This window comes from Pholis gunnellus (genome assembly GCF_910591455.1).
Source record: "Pholis gunnellus genome assembly, chromosome: 20".
Taxonomy (NCBI): domain Eukaryota; kingdom Metazoa; phylum Chordata; class Actinopteri; order Perciformes; family Pholidae; genus Pholis; species Pholis gunnellus.
The window spans coordinates 12,901,967-12,922,871 of NC_136547.1; the positions used below are offsets into that span (position 1 = coordinate 12,901,967).

The window sequence follows — 20,905 nt, forward strand, 5'->3', positions numbered from 1 at the left end:
CACTGCACCTCATCATATTTATTGGTTGCAATAATAGCCTGTTGCAGTTGTGTGGATACAGGCAGTCCCAGACCGCTAACTGCTCTCTTTAAACCTAAATCCATCATGGGATGCATAAAGTGGGGCCACATAGCTGGAGCTGAAAACTTATGCAAGTTAAACAAACCGAGAGCTGCACTCTCTGAGATGCCCTTGATTTTATTTGATTCATTTTATCGAGACGCGTAGGAAGTTCAGCCTCATTTGGTTTGTGGTTTGGTGTTTGTTAGCACACAGATTGAACACCCAGACACACACGGACATATGTAAATACAGACACATCCCAGCAAACACAGTGAGCTACAAACAGCCCAGACCCAAGGCCACTTGACACTCCTGGGAAAGGTGAGCTGGCGTTCAGAAACGAGAGAGTATATATAAGTTGATATTAATGTGCTTGGCCTGTGTACACCACTTTTTTTTTTTATGCAGCGCAGCGTCCTGCCAAGCTTCCCGCGGCTCTGATATGACTATAAACAAATGTGGATTTATGTTATTATCTTTGCCTGTAGCTGTTTTTTTTTTCTTATATGTGAAGATTAACAGCTGTGGAGCTGGGCTGGGGCAGAAGAGTTATACAGCAATGGCCTAGTCACGACTTCGAGGGGTTGAGTTTATAGCGTAGGTCATACTATTGCAGTCAAGGAGAAAGGCTCTTTGGGAGCTGATGTAAGATTGCTCAGTGCCTCACTGGATTGCTTTCATTTGTTTGCTTTTTTCAGAGGTGAAGACGCGGCTGCTCTTGGTCTTACTACAGTATACAGGTTTGTCTCACTCTGCTCTTTCACGACAGAAATACAGAAAACTGTCCCGACTGAAACTATTTTTTTTTTGCACAAAGAATGAGGGAATAAAACCATACCCTTTCAAAGACAAAACAACCCTTACAGGCAACCCAAACAGAGACACACAGTCGGACATAGAAGGTTTTTTTAAACCAGGAAAGACAGTAAATGGGTAAACCCATAACATACAGTGAATCTTATGTATTGCCACTATTCTGCTGAACCTGTTACTTTATGCTTTGTATTCATTTCATTCAGTTTGTGTTTAAAAAAAAAAAACTATACAAAGAAAGTAAAAAAAAAAATAGCACCAACAAAACAAAAGGCAGCATAAATTGATATTATGGTTGAAAATCCATATTAATCATTTTCCTGGCAAAAGGCTAACAGCGGTGCTAAACTCGGAGGACAACTCCATAATAGAAACTATGCTAATTCAATGAAATGTTGTGTTCCTTTACATACCTCTAGGAAACATGAATTAATAAGAAAAAGTAGAAAAGGCCGGATTTCTTTTTCTGAGGTTATGGCGGGATGAATTAATGGTGTCAAAAAGTAAGCAAGTCATGCCTTCTGACACATCATTAATTTCCGAGGGGTTCATGAACTCATTTTTAACTCAGTGGATTGCTGAACTTTTTCAGGGGGCCTATTTCTCAGGAGATTACGGCAGCAATTATTTTCCCTCGGGCACACCTGTCTTTTTGCTCTAATTTTTTTTTCCTGATACAATATTTAATACCCTGCAGATCATTTCTTTTTAAAAAGCAGCCACGACTTTTTGTTACCTTTACTAAAAGCTTGCCACAGCATAGAGTCTGACCAAAAAGGTCTTTTTGATTAACCTAACAAACTCATGCCACTTATTTCTATCACTATTTTTCACTCGGTATTATACTCCTTTCATTTCTTCTCTGACTATTCCTCTCACTTTCTTGTACTGTTTGTGATTTCTGTTGCGGCTGTCCTCTCAGCCTCGCGTCCTCTTTGTTGCCCCTCTAGACTCTGAGATCCAGTTGCGTCGGGACATGGTGTTCTGTCAGTCTCTAGTTGCAGCTGTGTGTGCCTTCACAGAGCACCTACTGGCTGTCCTCAATCAGGTACATTACACATATGTCTTGTTCAGAATCGGAAATTGAAAAAATGAGCATACTTATAGATACTATTGAGTTGGTAAGAAATACAATAAGCGGGACCATCCTATATAAAAACAAAACTTTGTGGTTTTATTCTCTGTCACGTTCTTTTGTCCTCTCTCAGTTCAACAATGTAGGCAGGGAGTCGGACCAGGACAGCTCGGACCCCCAGGACCTTCAGGAGGCACAGGAAGCCAGCCGCCGCTGGCTGGAGCAGATCGCCAGCGCTGGGCTTCTCTTCCATTTCCAGTCCCTCCTCTCCCCCAATCTGGTGAGCTCCAGACCAGCCTCAGCAGTTAATCTTCTTTAACAGACACTCTAGAAACAGGAGTCTGTATACATTCAACCCATATGGGTTTGTTGTAAACTGACCAGCGCTGTAGTTGTGCACGGGCCAAAAAAATGAAAATATATGAATATATCTATATGAATATATCTATATAACTACAACACATACAGCAACAATCATAAATCGAACAATATGAATCACTGGGTTACAAAAACATGAATTATGCAATATTCAAAGTTTTTTTGTCCTGCTCTCTGAATAAGTTTGAGGGTGAGGTATATCTAAGCATTTAAGATGGGCTCTACCAAGATCACTAAAATGTGCTGAGCTTAATACACTGTCTGCCCGCAGTGACTGTGTAGGGATGTGGTCTGAATCGTTGAGGTGTGCCGCTGATTCTGCAGAGCTGGATCCCACTGCCGTCTTCCCTCGTGTGTTACTCAAATAACAGACAGTTTCACCATCATCTGGATCTGGGAATATTGTCGAAATACCCCAAAAAGCCAACAACCCAAAAACACAAGAAATTTAGATTTTAAATGTTAAAGAAAATCAACCGACGGTAATCAAAGCTCTACCTCTGCACATGGATTTAAACAAAATGTCTACAATTTAATTATTAAATGCAAAACACAATCCCTCAAATGCTCATCTGTATTGTAAAACAGCCTTGAAATCGCCTTAATGTTGAATATTTTATATTCATGAGAGTAATTAATCTTGAAACATTCCCAGACTCAAATAGTCTTCGGCTTTTGGTGTCAGACTATTCTTTTTTTTCCTGCATGAATTTAAGTCAGTGCAGTGAAAGTCCATCCAGAGAGGAGTTCATTATGAGCAGCCACTGCCGATTGCTAAAATTGAGCTAAGCGCACGCCGTGACCTCACCGAGATCCTATATTAACTTTTCAATAATTTCATAGTCGTCTTCAACTATGTTAGAGAAGCTGAAACTCAAATTTGAGCCGCCAAAGGGCTGTAATATATTCTTTAAAAGCTGTTATTTCCACAGTGTTTCTTTTCAGCACTTTGCATCATCAACCACATAGAACATTTTTTTTTTTTTTATTGGCATGAGGTATTTAGATTTGGTTTCTATTTTTATCACCTTCTCTGGGAATTAGAAACACAGGAAGTGTATTTTGGATGAGCCTTTATTTAGGTTAGACGGGTGTGCGGCTTACGTCAAGTCCTCCCGCACTGATGTCGCTCTCTGTCTGCCTCTTTTCCTTTATTTCTCAAGACATTTCCCTTTCAAGTGTCCCTGTGGAACAAAACAGGGTCTCAGTACCTGCAGGAGATTCCAGTGAAATCTCAACGCGCTCCTTTTCAGGGCACCACATGAAAGGCAGCGCGAGACGTACTGGGGGATGCTGAATGTGTCTCATGCCCCCGTGTGTGGGCAAGTTTAAGATAAACTTGCCCACACACGGCAGGCGTCACTTGGCAGGGCAACGGGTACCCCTCTGTCACACGTCGGGCCATCTCAAATGTGTCTTTAGAAAAAGGACCTAATCCTCTTTCAGCGCTGCTCTGTTCATCCCTCTGCATGTGGTGGATGGAGAGAAGCGGGGAAGAGAAAGAAGGAAGATGACAGAGGAGTGCAGGGTCACGATCCCAAATATTTCGAGCCGCCGACGCTGTGGCCACGAGCGACTGTGCTTGTTTGTGTGCGAGGATGCTGAGTGCATGTTTGAAGAGGAAAACATGTACACACATTCAGAGACATAGGCAAACAAGCAAACAGACAAAACAGATAAAGACGTAGGCATACACACACTGTCATGTTTGACAGTGATGTTTGTTCACTGAGGTACTTAACTTGAACTGTTCCCTGGTATGTTACTTATCACGTCTGTGTGCAATAGCTACGAGATTCTTTGCAGGTTTAGATTTGACATACAAACTTTATAAAGAGCTTATTAAGCTTGTTCCAATACAATAACCCAACAGTATTATAATCTGTACGTACAGTAACAATATGACACTTTAAAAGGGGACTTCCTGCATCTCTTCGCATCAATTTTAAATCAGTTTCATGAAATTAAAGTGACAGTGGTTTGTTAACAAGAAAACATATCATACAAGAAAAATAAATCCAACTACGGGTCCCCAACTAGGGACCTGTAGTTACCCCCCCCCCCCCCCCCCCCCACAACGCTCTCACAAGTATGCTATCTTTCTCTCTTCAGACTGATGAGCAGGCCATGTTGGAGGACACTCAGGTGGCTTTAATTGACCTGGAGAAGGTCACATTCTACTTCCAGCAATTTGAAGGGGAGCCACTGGTGGCCAGTACGTACACTAAAACTTTTAGCTTACATTTGACTTGCATTTGTTTCATTGTGTAATTATAGTCTCATCATTGCTACTAATACCATATACTACTAATCCTACTAAGATTGAGTTTTAAAAGTGATTCCTCTCCTCTCCTCTCCTTTCCTCTCCTGGCAGACACGCCCATGTCATACCATGTGGAGGGCACCCGTCAGGCCTTGAAAGTTTGCTTCCACCTTGAGAGTTTCTACTTCTCCCAGCTGCCTAACAGGCTGAAAAACGGAGGAGGCATCAAAATCTACCCTGTGCTCTTCACACAAGGTAGAGTGCGCCTGGTTTGGGAACTTTAAGTCAGCAAGTAGTGCAGGGATAAAAGCCGCTTTATAGCTTCTTCAAAAACCCTGGCAGGTGGATGCACAGTATATGCAGTGGTTTTATCACTTTATCTTTCACCCTTCTAGCGCTGGAGAGCATGGAGGGTTACTACTACAGAGACAATGTGTCGGTGGAGGAATACCAGGCCCAAATCAATGCTGCCTCTTTGGAAAAGGTCAAGCAGTACTACAAGAGACTGAGGTATGTTGTACAAGACTATAGACACAGATATTACTTTGTCGCTACATATCTTTTTTTTTTATAGGTATACTATAAATCAAGATGACCTACCATTCAGTCGGGCTTTGACTCTCAATGCCCAGCAGGGCCTCAAGGTGATTGGCTGAGAAAGAAACACAGCGGGAGTGTTTTATGATTGGTTGCGAACACGCACACAGCGGGGGCAGCAGTGATTGGATGAGAGACGCCCAGCGTGTCACCGGTTCTGATAAAGTGCTTCTGTACAGCTGCTGCACTCTGCTAACTCACACCCCATTGGTTTGCTGCACACCCGAGACCCTCTGTGATTGGCCAGGCGCGGGTAATTTAATGAGGTGAAAACAGATATGGAGAAACAGACACTTCTGGGAGTTTAAAATAAGGGCCTGGCTTTATTTAATCTCCTGCATCTAAGAGTGACTCTCAGGAGCTATACAGTATGCTGTCTGAATATCAATGTGATTTCATATTAGATGGTACCTTGTTTATTTCAGTGACTGAAACGCTAGCTGTGTTTAAAATGCTGCGAGAGCCTTTGAATGCACGGAACACATTAAGTATTGATAGTGAGAAAACCTCAGCGTCTGTGTCATTAAGACAGAAGATGTAGCTTTTGAAAACGGGCTTGTGTTGGTGTAAGTAGAGCGAGAGAGAGAGAGAGAGAGAGAGGGAGGGGGACCACTGAGAGAGATACTGTAGTATCAAGATGAACAATAGACTGATACCATCTTGGAGATTACGCCAAGAGTGCGATCCCTCATTGAATACCTAGGAGGGCGACCGGTCGACGCATCAGCTTCTACTAAACATCTGCTGCTGATTGTGTGGATAATTAAACAGAGCAGAGCTCACAGCAAAACTCCATCTTGTTATTTAGGGACAATCTACTTTGAGGGGCTGAATGATTTACAGCTTGAGCGGTCATGTGTCACATCAGTACCGATCCTCCGCAGCGAAACATTAATTTGCCGGGATTGCTTTCCGCCGAGAGTTTTTAATTTGTTCGTAGTGTTTTGCTTGATGAGTGTGAAGAATTTGAAGCGTTCATTTCTGTGAGTGTCAGATTTCCCGAAGCGCAGTTGTGGATACGAAATTGTGCCGGGTCATTTAATCTATCGCTCTGTGTAATGATGTTGTCAGCCAGATCCTCTGGGACTCTACGACAGTTCAGTGGAGGAGTATTGGCATTCTGTGGTATCGCTCTCATTTTATTGAGTCATTGTTTGCAGACTGCAGATAGGACTTCATGATCAGTCTGTAAAATGTCACTATTGTAATTAAAACATTACATAGAGGCATTTATTATGTGCACAAATGTGTTCGGGCTCCTGCAGCATACACAACATTATCTTAATAAATGCATATGTGGTTATAGGGCTGAACATATCTAATCGCAATTATTTTTGACTGATATTCATTGAAAAAGATGTTGAAATGATTATGGAATCCGTACCAGGCAAAGATGTTTTCTTAAGTCTGTAGAATATGATGTGTAAGCCGGGACATCTTTGCAGAACCACAATGGTATTTTGAGCATGCGATTTGAAAATTGCAGTTGGCCATACTGCGATTTCGATCAAACGTTGAAGAATTGTGCAGCCCTCTGTCGTCAGATGGTTCAAATCGTACATGCGGGACCTTACTTGTTCAGCCATGTGATTGAGAATACATTTTATATGTATGCACGTATGTTGTGCATTTCAGTTTGACCTGGACAGAAAAGAGCCTAATTGAATTGACAGCAGAGGCTCCGGCAGTAACGCGGAGCAGATGTGGGCTTGACAGGCAAGTGAGTGAGGCTGGTGATGTGGGGAGCATTAGGGGTGCTGGGTTAGGGATGTGGAGAGGCAGTGTGCTTCTAAACCCCAACTGGAGTGAAAGTGGTAGAGACTGTGCTCAAGTACTCAATCTTCTTTTCGTAGGCCAAAGCTGCAGATAATTTTCAGTCCAAATCTCATTAGAGGGTCTACTCTGCTGCACAGTGGGGGAATCAGTTAGTGTTGAGTTGACACATAAGGAATGATTCTTCATACAAGTAAAAGTCCCCCCTTTTCCAAGTAAAGCAAGCAAATGCATAAGTTATTAATATAGTTGCTTTAATTATTCATTCTTGATGGACTTGTGGATTCACAGAGCTGCAGTGTTATCCACATCACTCTCCAGGTAGTAATACTGGGAACACTAGTCAAACTACAGCAGGCACCAGAAACATGTTCTTCGCTCCCACCCGGCAGTATTACCTTGTATTAATCACAGTAATGTAAATATTCCCAGCTGCTTTTCAGCAGTCAGTGAATACACTGTCTCTCTCTCTCTGTAATGTTACCAGTAGTTTTCTTTCGCCGGCTGCCATGTGCCTTTCGGCTGACCACAGACCAGCCTGTGATGTCACTCCTCTCTCCATTGCAGCGTTCAAACCTCAGGCACCTCGTTATCCTTGGAGGCCGGCCACGGCAGTGTTGGGTTAAACCCACACTGTGGGCCAGAGCCAGAGGCTGACTGACAGACAGAAACAGCACACGCAATACTGAACTGAATGAACTGCAGCGCAAGATTCTTCAATGTTTTTGTGTCGTAAAATCCACTCCTATTACACCATAGGCCCCCGTATTCATGTGGGAGCCCTTGGATAGTGTGCAAAAGTTGAATTTTTCACATTGCATGTGGAGAAATTACAGTGATGGCGATAAACATTTGCATTTTGTGTCACTCATAATGATGTGGAACCCTGTCAAGACGAAACCTGCTTTTCTGTGAATACAGTTTGTGCAAGCAGAGTCTACAAAAACTTTTCTTTTTTCGTCTTGCTCCTCCATTGACACCTTTGCCAGCGTGCATTGTGGGCATTATCCAATTTCAGAGTAGTGAATGATACCACTGTAAGGGTTTGAGTAATATGATGAAGTCACTCCGCAAAACATAAACTCACGGGCCAAATCACAAGCACATGGCTGCTGCCACAGGAGTCAGCAGCATGTGGAGCCAGAACACGCACCCACGCTTTCAAGCTTTCATAAACCATCTCAGCTGACATGTGCATTTAGATAGAAGAGGTCTAAAACCCTGACATGCACCAAATGACAGTTTCCTTAGTCCTAGTCCTGTTTCTCCTTTAGGTTTCTCATCAGGCAAGAGCAGGAAGACGTAGTTGAGCCGAATGGAGGGGATAAACTAATTGTCTCTCATTTTTCTGTCCCAAATTGTGAGATAAATTTGCAATTGCCTCCTCTCTAGCAGAAGGAATCAACATCTAAAAACGGGAGGAAATAGTATGCTCTGAACAGGGAACGTCTTTCCCTTAAGGACGGAGTGAGACGAGGGGAAATTGGAAAGATGGTAGGGATTTCAGGGGAGGGATGAGGATGATGAGGAGAGGAGGAGGGTGTTAAAGCGAGTCGAACGGGGCAGAGGGGAGAACCAGAACAGAAATCTGCAAATGTATTATTCAAAAGGAGAGCTTATTGCGGGCTTGTGGTTTCATCACATTCTGCTCTTATTGACAGGAGGGAATCGTTTTTTTTTTTTCCTCTTGCATGCTCTTTTGCTCTCGATTTATGGAGCATGGCACATAAGCATGGTGTGAAAGAATAAAGGAGAAGGTCTGCCATGTGCTGCATGCTGTTTGCTGTTGAATATGCGCGAATTATATATTGTTGTTGCAGGTGTGAGTGTAAGCAGATGTGTTTAAATCAATAACTTCTGGCACAGCAGAACTCTTACACTTTTAGGCATTAGGCTTTTCTCCCTAATTGAAATGCACTTGGCAGTAGTGGGGACATGTTTGGCATTGCATCACAAGTCAGTTGTGAAATTTCCACATCTCATAGTGCCACGTCCCCTCGGTAAAAAAAAAAAAAATCCTTGATTTATGTGGATATTAAAACCCCACGCAGTCTGACAAATGGTGTATAATGATGGCATGGTGGCTGAAAGATAAGCTATAAACTTGGATGTGTATTGCCGTCTAACAAATGGTACATTACGATTACTACAGACTTGTATTTCATGCTTTGTTAGTTGAACATCCATCGGTCATCGCCGCACAGCTTCCAAGTCATTTGTGCTGCCAGCGTTTGCTCTCCCATCAGCCATTGGGAATTGGTAATGACGCCACTGCAGTGCAGTTTGTCTTGATTAAGAAAAAAAAAAGACTCCATGCGTATTGCAGGTCAGGGTTGTCAGTTTCGACACGGTAGTCACTCCTTCCTTTGTCTCTGTTGGTCTGTGGCGGGAGCGGAGATCAATCCTCTCGCTCTTGTTCAGACGTGACCTTGTGTTAAGAGTGCAGATGTGCTCGTTAAAGTGCCGCCTGCGTATCAACATGATTAATGCGACTAGCTGATCAGTTCATGACCGCTGACTCAGGTTATGCTTCGTTAGTCTTTATTCCGTGGATATACACACGTATCCTCGCAAACTTGCAACTTACAGCCATGTAAGCAAGTCTCCCGGACCGCTGGCTTCACGTAAATCATATTGTTTGTTCTACACGGACACCGCCAGAATATGCAGTCATGATTAGTATAACAATAGCTACTGCAGCAAGTCCCCACTTCTTCCATGTGACATGCATTAGTACTGTAAACTGCTCAAACAGTAATGCGGCAGTGCAGCTTGTTTGCTAAAATGAGATTTCTCAGATGGCTTCATTTGTAACCCGAGAAGTCGTTTCGGTTATAAAAAACACGTCTTATTTTGCTGTCATGATTGATTATGGATATTATCCTATTTTCAGAACGGAGGCAATGGCAATTCGGTCGTATATATCTTTCCTAAACAGAACCAGCGGTTTTTTTTGTCTCTGCGTCCCTGCCGTCCCCCCCCCCCCCCCCATTTTCAGGAAGTGATGAAAATGCTACAGTCTTTGCACCGGCAAAGGGAGTCCCAATTCACTGGAGCGCAGAGGAAGGGGCTTCTTTCTGCTCCAGCTAGTGTGCACTGAACCCCTGTTCATAAAGCCTAGTGAGGCTGAGCATCAGAGGCACGGTTTCATTTATCACTTCTCTTTCATTGCTGTCGTTGAACGGCCGTAATGATGACAGTGCTGCGCCCAGTGGTGCTTGATATTGTACAAAAAAGTCCTTGACTCATCTCCTCAGAAGTTTCTACGTTTAAAAAAAAGAAAAATCACCTTTGTAAGGAGCCAAGAATACTTCTACGCAGCATCAGGGTTGTACATTTGTTCGCCAAATTCGTCAAATGTACAGTAACTGCAGGTGTGACAGTGATTTAGTGATCATATGTCTTCTGGCTCTGACACTGAGACCCCATTAATACTAAACTGCTCTGGTAGTTTGAAAATGGTTGCCTTGTCTTTGATTTAAATAATTATTTCACATGTATCCGTCTTAAGTTTGTAATGTTATATATCGATAAAACGAAACATGCCATTGTTATGCACATATACTTAACACGTCAGTTATTCTCAAAGACTGGGTCGAGACCCACAGGTGGGTCGCAGGAGCTTTTGTTTGGGTTGCGGAATAGATTTGCAGAATTTCCTCCATAGTCTTTCATTTAACAGTAGCAGTACATCTTTGAGCCACAAGAGAGAGCCTGAATGTTCGTTTTGTGATGGTTGTAGACTCCTTGTATTCATTCACTCCGCTTCGATACATTTATTTGGCTTTATGTGTATATGTTTTCAGTAACACGTGCATCAAACGTATATGTCTTCAAAATGGCTAGTTTACCTATTGAGGATACCATAAGTGAGGTGGAAATGGCAGTAAAAAGGGCCAGGAACATCCATTTATGGGCAAATTTGCTCTTCTCACAATCTATTAATGTGGCCTGTTGTGAATTGGGTTGTGATGATTTGGCATTTTTAACAAAGTGGGTACCCAGAAAAAAATGGTTGAAAAAAAACACTGTTCTGCAAAAGCATTCATCTCAGGTGGGTTTGAAGGCTTTCTTCTGCTGGCATGTGCTCCTGCATGACGCTACAGTTGACATATAGCGGGAAGTGTAAATAGGAGGTAGGCGTGGGATAAGAAAATGACCTCTAGCACACTTAACACACACTGTCTCATCGGTGTCACTGCAGAAGCATCACGGTGGCTCCTGGAAGCCCTCATTAGCCCCGAGGCCGCTCTGCCACACACTGCACTGGTTTGTGGGGGGATTTGATAACGGCGAGTGTCATTCATCATGGCAGTGTGAGTGATTTACATGGACCAGCATGCACCTCTGCAGGGTCACATTTAATGTTAGAAATAACATTAAATAACTTTATTTGCGTCCAGAGTGAACACGTGTGAAACCAAACCCACAGAAGACGCCGTTAAAACTGTTTTCTCGTGTCTCTCAAGGTATTTTAGGGATCATTTCTGTTTCTCTTGTACTTTTTGAATGAGGGATGTCGTGCTAATGTGCCCATTCCCACGCTGCTCCTCTGTAAACATCTGTGCCTCAGATCCGTCTTCTTTGACGCCGCAGCTGACTACTAATGCTCCTTTGCCGTAAAGGGCCTTGAGTGTGCTATTGTCATGACGGAAGCAGAAACAAAGAGAATTAAGTATCCTCATCGGCCCAATAAAATTAAACCAGCTACAAGCAGAGCAGGTCATCTCTAGCCTGCAGCCAAGTCTTCCATTAGAGTGTCATGTAAAAAGAGATTGGCTCTGTGTGTGTGTGTGTGTGTCGAGCCTGTTTCTGTAACCTTTGTTACACTGGCTGACAGATCACCATCTGTTGATCATCTGTTGAAATTCTGATTGGCGTTAAACTCCCTCTAAGTATAGTTGTCGTCATTTTTAAAATGGAAAATTGGAGAACGCCAGTGAGTAAAGTAAAAAATGATAACAAGCTTGTGTAAAAGCCTCAATGTCTTGATGGAGTTCGGGGGCTTAAACCTGAGAAAAGCCGGTGTGGACGGGAGAAGAAATATCAGACACCCAGTGGATTTAGACTACATATAATAACGTGTGCGTAATGTGTTCTTAGCCTCACACTGTTGTGTTTGCGCAACGTGTGTGGGCTTGAAATTCAATTTTTCATCCATAATAAAAGTTTCTAAGGTGCTCCGTTTCCAAACCTCTGACAAAACATCATCAGCTCAGAAGATGTAATGCAGGTCCTCTTTACACCACTTCTAGCCTCTGACTCCTATTATTTTGTCATTAGAGACCTCCAGGAGAGTCGGCCCTGCTCCTCAAGCTGTGGCTGACAGTATTTTTAGAACAACTCTTACGACAAGAGGATGACATAATCAGCGGGTACGTGTGACCTCGCTTCCGCAAAAAAAGATGTGCAGAGGTAAGACCCGGTGCTTTTGTTTTGTCTGAAGTGGATAAACAAACGTGTGCAGATGAAGTTCAGCTGAAGTGGACTTCTCTCGGACAGATTCTATTATGTACATTTAAGATAACAGTCAGAGCAGCCGACCGATAAGCAGCAGGGACAAGGGTGAGTGGACTCGCAGCGCACAGTTGAAGGAGACCAAATAGAAAAAATTTCAGGGCAAGGATTTCCAATAAACTTTCTTTTGTGTTGTTGTGCTCTGTAGCGATTTATCTCTTCACCCGATCTCGGCTCTCACTTAAAAGAATGATGTTTTGTTCGGAAGCGGCCGTATCTAACTTTCATTTACTGCAACCGGTTTGTTTTTCCACAGCAACCCACACGCTCACACACATACGAGACCCAGTATGGATGCCAGGTTTACTGTAGCAACTTTAACGAGGAAATCTAATATTTAGAGCGAACAAAATATCAGCCTGTTACCCCTCGTGTCGATTGTTGTGGCCGTTATGCCAGTTAAATGCTCTTTTATATAGGAGTTGAAAGGGTGTTTGGTCCTTGCCGAGATGCGGTGTAACTCCTGGTCTACCATGCGCATCTTTTGAAGGATAAGGCCATCTTGAACCAATTACATGGGCTGTTAGCTCCATCTGAACCCTTAGCAAACTCTGCTCGTAGTCATTTAGTAGAGCACGCCGTAAGGTTTAAGGATAATTTGCCGGATAGGGATTAAACTGCTGGAAAACCTAAGCAAGTGAGGATACAAATCTGGGCAGGTTACTCATCTGTGTCTGTTTAGTAGATTTATATGTGAATAGGAAACATCAGCTGACCCACAGTCTCTGTGTACTATAGAGGCTTAAGGGCCTTGTCGTATGTACTGTGTAAAGTATGTAGTTAATCTTTTGGTGTGCATCATTCTCACTGACTTTTAATTTCACCGCCGCTGTTTTATGATCACCATATTGAATGAGGGATGTGTTTAACTCTGCTCAGATTAATTAGTTTCATTAATAATATGTCAGGCAGAAATACCACAGTCCTAATGAATGCCTCCTTGGACTGATTTTAATCACTAAATAGCAGATGAATGAGCCCCGCTTGGCTGATTCTTGTAAATAATCTCCCTCCCTCAAAGTCTGCAGTTGCTGCATCGCTTAAAACTGTTTTTTATTCCTATTTGCGATTTCAGAAATGTGTACTCTATCGGTGACTGTGTGTTGTACCTTATTAGTGCTTCTGGCAAAGAAGTAATGGAGTATGTGATTTTATTACAAGGGGTTTAATGCGGTGTAGTGTCGCTATTTTTAGCCCCCTGCTGGATTACTTAGATTTGATGGAGTCACAGACTGCTGAGTTTGCACCAGCAGCACTCCACCTCAGATGGACTCATTGCGGCATGCGTCTCCTCTGTCTGCATAATGACACCAAGTCCGGTGCTGCCTCCGGTGGACGAAAGAGGAAAATAGCACCAAACTCCACTGTACTCCATGAATGAATGAGGCAATGGCATTTGGAGTGATGCCCAGGACAAGAGATGCTTATTTGGTGTTTCTGCTGAGCTGTGTCCAAGTTACTCTCATGATTGATAGTCAGATGATGGAGCTCCATAATGAGCAGGTGGCCTACTTTTCCCGGCCAGTGCTCCCGATGACCTAATGGTGCAGAGAAAAGAAGGCCACAGTGTGTTTTTTCAAGCAACGGAGCTACTAAATAACAAAACTTGACAGTGATCGTTAGTCTGCTGCAGTATGTTACTTAATGCACTTCGTTTTCTACATCCCACTGCATTTCAAATATCCAGTTAGAATCACTCACTGTTGGGAACTGTTGTATTTTCCCCCAGGGCTTTCTACCTGGATCAGTCCAACATGCCGCCTAGCTCAGCACCCAAAGCTGCCCTCGTAGACAAGGTAAGAACAACCCCACACACACAACCTCATGCTGCATTCATGACATCAGGGGAATAACTGAAGGACTATGAGTAGATCTGAATGCTGCAGTGTGGAAAGTCGAATGAAATGTAAAATCAAGCAAAGGAGAGCTGCAGCAGATTCCTTGGCACACCCCAACAGACCTGAATGGCCCATCAAATGCACAGACTCAAAAGCGGATCCAATTTCCCACAGCCATAATCCATAGCATCCTGTCATTATCAATGACGGTCTAGTATGGAAACACATCCCTGCACTTAACTAAGAAAATGAACAGAATTATCACCCGAGCGTCAAAGATGGTAGGCTACAAACTCCCCATTCTGGTCTCAATATGCACACAACTCACCATCTCACGTCCAGTCAAGATCACGGGCGACCGTCTCCACCCGGCTCACCATCTTTTTCAGCGTCTCCCCTCACTTGGAGGCAGGGCAGAGCGCTTTAACCTGAGCTTCTTTCCCCAAGGCGGTGCAGTTGTGAACTACACAACAGTTGGCCCAATTGTAATTGTATGTGGAGTTGTGTGTTATGTATTGCCGCGTGGTAATGAAAGAAACTTGAACCGCATAATTGTAATGTTAACCCATAAAATATTCTCATAACTCATATCAGCTAATATCTTCTGTAGTTACCACGAGGAAGCTGATGTGAGCGTGTTTTCCCGGTGGGCAGCTCTGTTTTTATTGTAAATCTGCATTTATAGCACAACCCGCGTCTACTTGACACACCTCACAATCAGCCGCATTTTTGCTGCATTCTGCTCATTATACAGCTTCACAGTCGGATCCTGCACTAACCCCTCTCTCCCTCTGTGTCTGCCCAGCTGATGCGCCCCCTTAATGCTTTGGAGGAGCTGTACCGTCTGATGGAGAGTTTTATCAGTTGTCGCCGCACTGCTGCCTGTCAGTACACCGCCTGCGGGGCTTCTGGAGTGGGGCTGCTCTCGGTGGCCTCTGAGCTCTGCTCACGCCTGGGAGCCACACACATCGTCATGTGCAACAGCGGTGTTCACCGGTGAGTGTGTGGGCACACATGCTGTGCATTTCTTCCAGCGCCGTATATGAACCACCTCCAGTCAAATTATAGGTTCCTGCTTATCGTTTTCTTGCCTTTGACGGCTCTCTTGCAGCTTTCCATTCTCTTTCATCTCTCTTACACTCTTCTCACCTTTAAAACATCTCTACCACAGTTTCTCCCTGGTTCTCTGCACCTTGTTTTATCCTCTCAATTTCATGAGAACCCTGCTCTCCTCACCATTGGGATTTTCTATAAATACACATTTCTCTGCATTAATTACCAGCAGCATATTCTAGTTAATAGGGCCCATTGTTTCTGAGGCCAGATGAGGGACTTTCAAGCAGGCATAGCACGTTACACAGGAAGGAGACGGGTCAATTACTTCCATTCTGATTTGAGTTCTATATATGGCAGCCTAATTCACCTGCAGCTGAGGGCACCATTTATCAGTGCACGAGAACAGAAATATCCTGACCGTTTGTCACCACTGATCCCCGGCTTTCATCTCTTACCTACTCTTTCCCTCCGCCCGCCCACCCTTTTCTGTGACGCCCTCTTTCTTTACCCCGCGACAGTTTCCATATCTTTTCGTCTCGGTCACATGCGCGGCCTCACACACGTGCGCTTTCATGCGTTCGCCGGATGTAAGCGATGGCTTGATAAAGTGCTGTGGATGGAGCCGCCTGGTCGCCTGAGCTCTAATAGAAGGTTCCTGTCTGTGCAATGACTGCTACTACTTTATTAACCCACTGCCTGTGTCTGTGTCTTTGCAATTATACAGACTTGCCATAACTCACCCAGACAGGCAGGCTAAGTGTACCGTGTCACAGCAGGTGACAGGGACTGCCATATTTGGGATTATTTGTGAACTGGCTTTCTCTTTAAACACCGTTTTACCCTCCAAAGCTGCAGGCTGATGGGTGTACTGGACTCACAGGAATGTGAGTTATCGAGGTTTTGCCTCATGCAAGTATCCACAAAATCAATGTCATCAACTTTGGCATTCGAAGTTTTTCTGTGCAACCGCCTTATTTTTGGCAGAATACAGATCATATATGAATGAACCAATTTCACAGATTTCTCTGTGTAATTTGAAACATTGGGATATTCAAAAGGAATCGATGCATTATTATTCATGTGAATGGTGAGCACACAAACTAAATCTGCTATAATTGGAAAACCTATGAAACCAAGCCAGTAGATCAGTAATGTGAATATTGCATTATCAGTGTGGCAGCCTTCTCAGGCCCCTATTGATTGGATTAGTTGACTTGATGGATGAGTTTTAATAACGGTGAAAGCGTGATATTTTGGGGGGCATCAGCATTTTGCGAAATGCAGCGCTGCTTTCTTCTCCAGACTTTTTTTTTTGTCCATCACCCCTGCAAAAACCCATTAGAGAGTTCACTGTCTGACAGCAGAACAAAAGACGATATCAGAGGGAGAGACGGTATCACAAGCAGAAAGCCTAATCCACATTCCTCGGCACTTGCTTGCTTTCCATTCATTAGAGTCACATTTCACAGCGTGCAAGTAGTTATTTCTCAGATTTCAATATTTGTAATGTATACACGTCTCGCCTCCTCTTTCCTGCGTCCTCTCTGCCATTCTTTGGCTTTCTTTCGTGTTTGTCGCTCTCTTGCTTCATCTCATTTATCAGAATGGACTTAGCTCTGGATGGAGCACAGAGTGTAAATGGGATATGGGCTGGAACAACATAAAACAGATGGGTATGAATCACCTCATACTATCTCACCAGCCCTAATGAAAAGGGAAGCCGTGCAGCCTGTCTGTCACACACACACACACACACAGATTTTGTGCAGTTCCTTCATCCTGCTCCAGCTGAAGAGATATTTAAAGATCCTCTGTGGGTGAATTCCTTTATTGGTGTCGGAAGCTCAAAATGGGTGCTTAAAATCTTCTGGGGTGGCCTGCATAGGACAGTCTTTTGCAATTCTTCACTTGGATATCTTTTGGCACATATTGGAGACGATTGTTGAGTTCATTTCTTTTATCACACCATGTTACGCTGTCATAAAGTTAATGTAACTGGAACTTTTAGATCTTGATCTGATTGACTCAAAGTAATATCTTCTGGCAGCAATAAGTTCCTCATCATTGCTCTTAAAAAAAAAAGAAGCTTTTCTCAGTTGGTGGGAAATCCTGCCACAAAGACAGCACATATTTCTTAGCAGCCCCATGGCGATGTTACTCAATGAAGCCGAGCCTGGCAGCGTTGAAACTTTAGAGAGTTCAATTTGCATTGAAGCGGCCCCCGGATCGATACACTAGTGCAGCTTGTTATCAGAGAAAGGTCAACTGCAGCCTTGACACCTGTCACAGGCTCTCTAAGGATTTATCCACATCCTGCCTTCTGCCTGTGTGTGTGTGTGTGTGTGTGTGTGAAGGTGAGACAGAGTTTGCTGTAACTAATGAATCACAGAATCACGTCAACACTAATTTTACGCACATCACACCCTCATGGTGGCGACAGTATATCGCCTCTTCCACCGGAGAGGCGCTGACTCGTACTTGGACCCTTTTTTTTTCCTCCCGGCTGGATTGGGAAGTATCAAATCCCGAATCTCCCCGAGTGCTGAAAGTCCCCCACATGTTTTTTTTATCATCCTCTCTTTCTGCTCGGTCTAAAGCAAAGATCAGAAAGGTTTGTTACCCTCCTGATGTTACGTGCTTGCTCGCTGTGAGTGACACTTCAGTGGCAAATGAAATTTAATAAGCGGGGAGACGAGCCAAGGTGGAGCAGGAGGAATGTGAAGGCAATGACGAGGTGCCAAGAAGGAGCAAGATGCGCACAGCCAGAGTTGATATAGTCAAACTGAATTCTGTCAGAGATTCATATCTGGAAGAAGCCCAGAGTTTGATTTTGGCACGCTTTTGTTTTCTGTTGATGTTTGTTTCAGTCCTGCTTTCATTCTCCCATCTGTTGCAAATACTACTTTCATTGCCATGAGAGCACGTTCTGCTGTTGAGCGAGAGGAGGTGTGTTATTGTCACTATAGATGATTATACTGTGTCAAGCCACACACTGTATGCTTTGATTGTTCAGCATGTAAGAAATAGGAAGATAAATAATGTTTCTGGCGGAACAAAACTGACTTAACCGACTAATAATCCGCAGAATCTGATCAATATTCAGACAGAGACCTCGTGTTTTTTCTCTCCGTCCAACAGCTGCACCCTGAGTGTGACACTGGAGCAGGCCATCCTGCTGGCCCGAAACCACGGCCTGCCTCCTCGCTGCATCATGCAGGCCACTGATGTCATGAGGAAACAGGTATGTTTCCCACACATGCACAGCACTACATGTGTACATCGCCTCCGTCTTTATTCCTACTCAGCCTTCAGTTATCACTGCTGCAGTCTTTTTGCCGCTACAGTCCCCGCGGTGACATTTTTCTGACTTGGGAGTGAATTTGTGTTTCAATCTCTGCGTTCCAGAATCATTAGATAGAACTGTATGCTTCATTGAGTCAAACGTGGCTGCCAACGGCATAGAGGAGCAGCTCTGCTTTCACAGTTTGATTTCCCTCTGACCAAATGAGGCAGTAAAAAAAAAAGAGTAATGAGAAACTGAACAGATTGGTTGGGAGTCTGGAGCATGTTTGTTTGTCAGCATGTCTATATGGGGTCAAGGGAAAAAAATTCCCATTACTTTCTCAGGCAGTAAACATTTTCACCACACAAAAAGGCTCCAGCCATGACCAGATCTTGGCAGTCATTCGAAGGTTTGTTAGCGGTGGTTGTATTGCTGTTTGCAGCGAGAGAAGAAGTTAGTCCAGAGCCTGATATCTCTTGAGAGGAGAGGCATTTCATTTCTGCACTCAGAGAACTGGGCTGCCAGCCAGGAGGATGCAACGCTGTGCATTGTGTGACCTTGAGTACTACTGTATGTGGCTGAAAACAAAAAAAAAAATCCATCTTGTCGAGGGTGTGTTTTGAGATGTTTGTAGTGGACTATGAAAAAAGGTGCAGGTATGGACATTTGCCATTTTGGTCAATGTGTCTTGTTTGCTTTCTGGTAGAACTGAACTTTTTGCTTTAATCGTGTCATTGTTATACGTCTGATTGTCATTAGACATTTTATGTTTTCTTTCATCATCATTAACATAAACACCACTAAGAACAGATGGTTCAGTCCACATAGAGAGAGCAGAGGGGATTCTGCACCGCACTGCCCAACTGTGTGTGTGTGTGTGTGTGTGTGTGTGTGTGTGTGTGTGTGTGTGTGTGTGTGTGTGTGTGTCCTTGCTCTCAGACATCAGCTGATGAATCTGATGAATATGAATGTATCACACAAGGTTTGGATGACGCCTCTTCTTCGTCGCTGAATAGTCATACTCACTGACAAAAAGGTTATCTGCACAGCATCCAGTCCCAGCAGGTACCACCCATCAAGCCCAGACGACATCCTCCAGAATGAGGTTGCATGAGTGATTTGGGTAAAATGGGTCCAATCACAGCTTGATTTGCAAACATCTGCACTGCAGTTTTCACATTGGTCTGTATAGGAAGAGTAGAATAACTATCTAAACTAACTTATGAAGATAACTCATGGTGTTATCCTTGTGGACCTTTTGTCTTCCTGTTTCAGAACATGGAAGGAACAAGTAACTGTTTTTATAAATGACAGGAAATGTACTGTATCAACTTAGAAATCTAGCGACAACTTCGTATGGCTGATCGAGACAGATCAAATGAGGAAAAGATTCAAAATATTCTCCCTGGTGATGTTTATTTCATTTTCTCATTGATGTTTGAAACATTAAGGCCTCAGCTGAATATTTAGTTAACTTTGAGGTGCAGAGACATCATTTATACAAGAGTCAGACACCAGGTTTGAGTTATTATGTAATGCAGAAATGAAAAATGAAGAAGATTATACAAAATACATGCAGCATGAGATCTTTTTTTTTCAGTTTCTGAGATCTTAGGTATTTAAATCAAGTTCCACTTGTTGAAATAACTTTAAAGAAAAAGTTTAGTCTCTAACTCATCAGATCTACTCTGGGCACCGTGTCCTTTAGGGACATTAGGGGGCATCTCTGTCTGGAGGCATCTGAATGGATGGCTGGGATAGGCATCCAGTAATTGCAGATGCTATCCCGCTATCTCGACGTAACTCTGGGCAGACAGTAAGATGGAAAAACGGCAGAGTTGTAACCGAGAGGTCAGCTAATGCACTTTTGGCCTCTCTGCTCAAAGCGTAGACGCTGATGACATCTTCGGATAATGATTTGATTGTGTGTTGTTGCTCGTGTGCGTGCGTCACAGAGGGAGAGCGGCTGCATTTGGGAGTGCAGGTGTTTGTGTCCTTAAATTGAGAGGCTGAGTTGCTTCTATGTTTTAGTATCTGCCGACTCTGCGCACAGCCAGCAGACTACAGGAGCATTAGCAAAGAGCAGACATACATCCTGACTGGGTATAATGAAACTCTGGCATACACACACACTCACATACAAGAACCATTCATCTTCCAAATCCCTTACTACTTACTTTTATTTCCTTACAAAGACTATTCTGCATGTTGTCCATAGCTAACAGAGGTGAACGAGTACAGATGCTAAA

The 20,905-nt window shown here is 43.5% G+C and overlaps 1 protein-coding gene across 1 annotated transcript in view; it reads left to right on the forward strand.

The window, feature by feature from the left end:
- Positions 1-20,905, forward strand: part of prex2 (phosphatidylinositol-3,4,5-trisphosphate-dependent Rac exchange factor 2) — an 80,513-nt gene that overhangs the window by 56,443 nt on the left and 3,165 nt on the right. Inside the window, exons 31-39 of the mRNA XM_079181284.1 lie at positions 762-803; positions 1,827-1,924; positions 2,085-2,231; positions 4,442-4,544; positions 4,704-4,847; positions 4,988-5,102; positions 14,209-14,275; positions 15,123-15,313; positions 18,512-18,614. Coding sequence (XP_079037410.1) covers positions 762-803; positions 1,827-1,924; positions 2,085-2,231; positions 4,442-4,544; positions 4,704-4,847; positions 4,988-5,102; positions 14,209-14,275; positions 15,123-15,313; positions 18,512-18,614 — 1,010 coding nt within the window. The remainder of the gene's footprint in view (positions 1-761; positions 804-1,826; positions 1,925-2,084; positions 2,232-4,441; positions 4,545-4,703; positions 4,848-4,987; positions 5,103-14,208; positions 14,276-15,122; positions 15,314-18,511; positions 18,615-20,905) is intronic.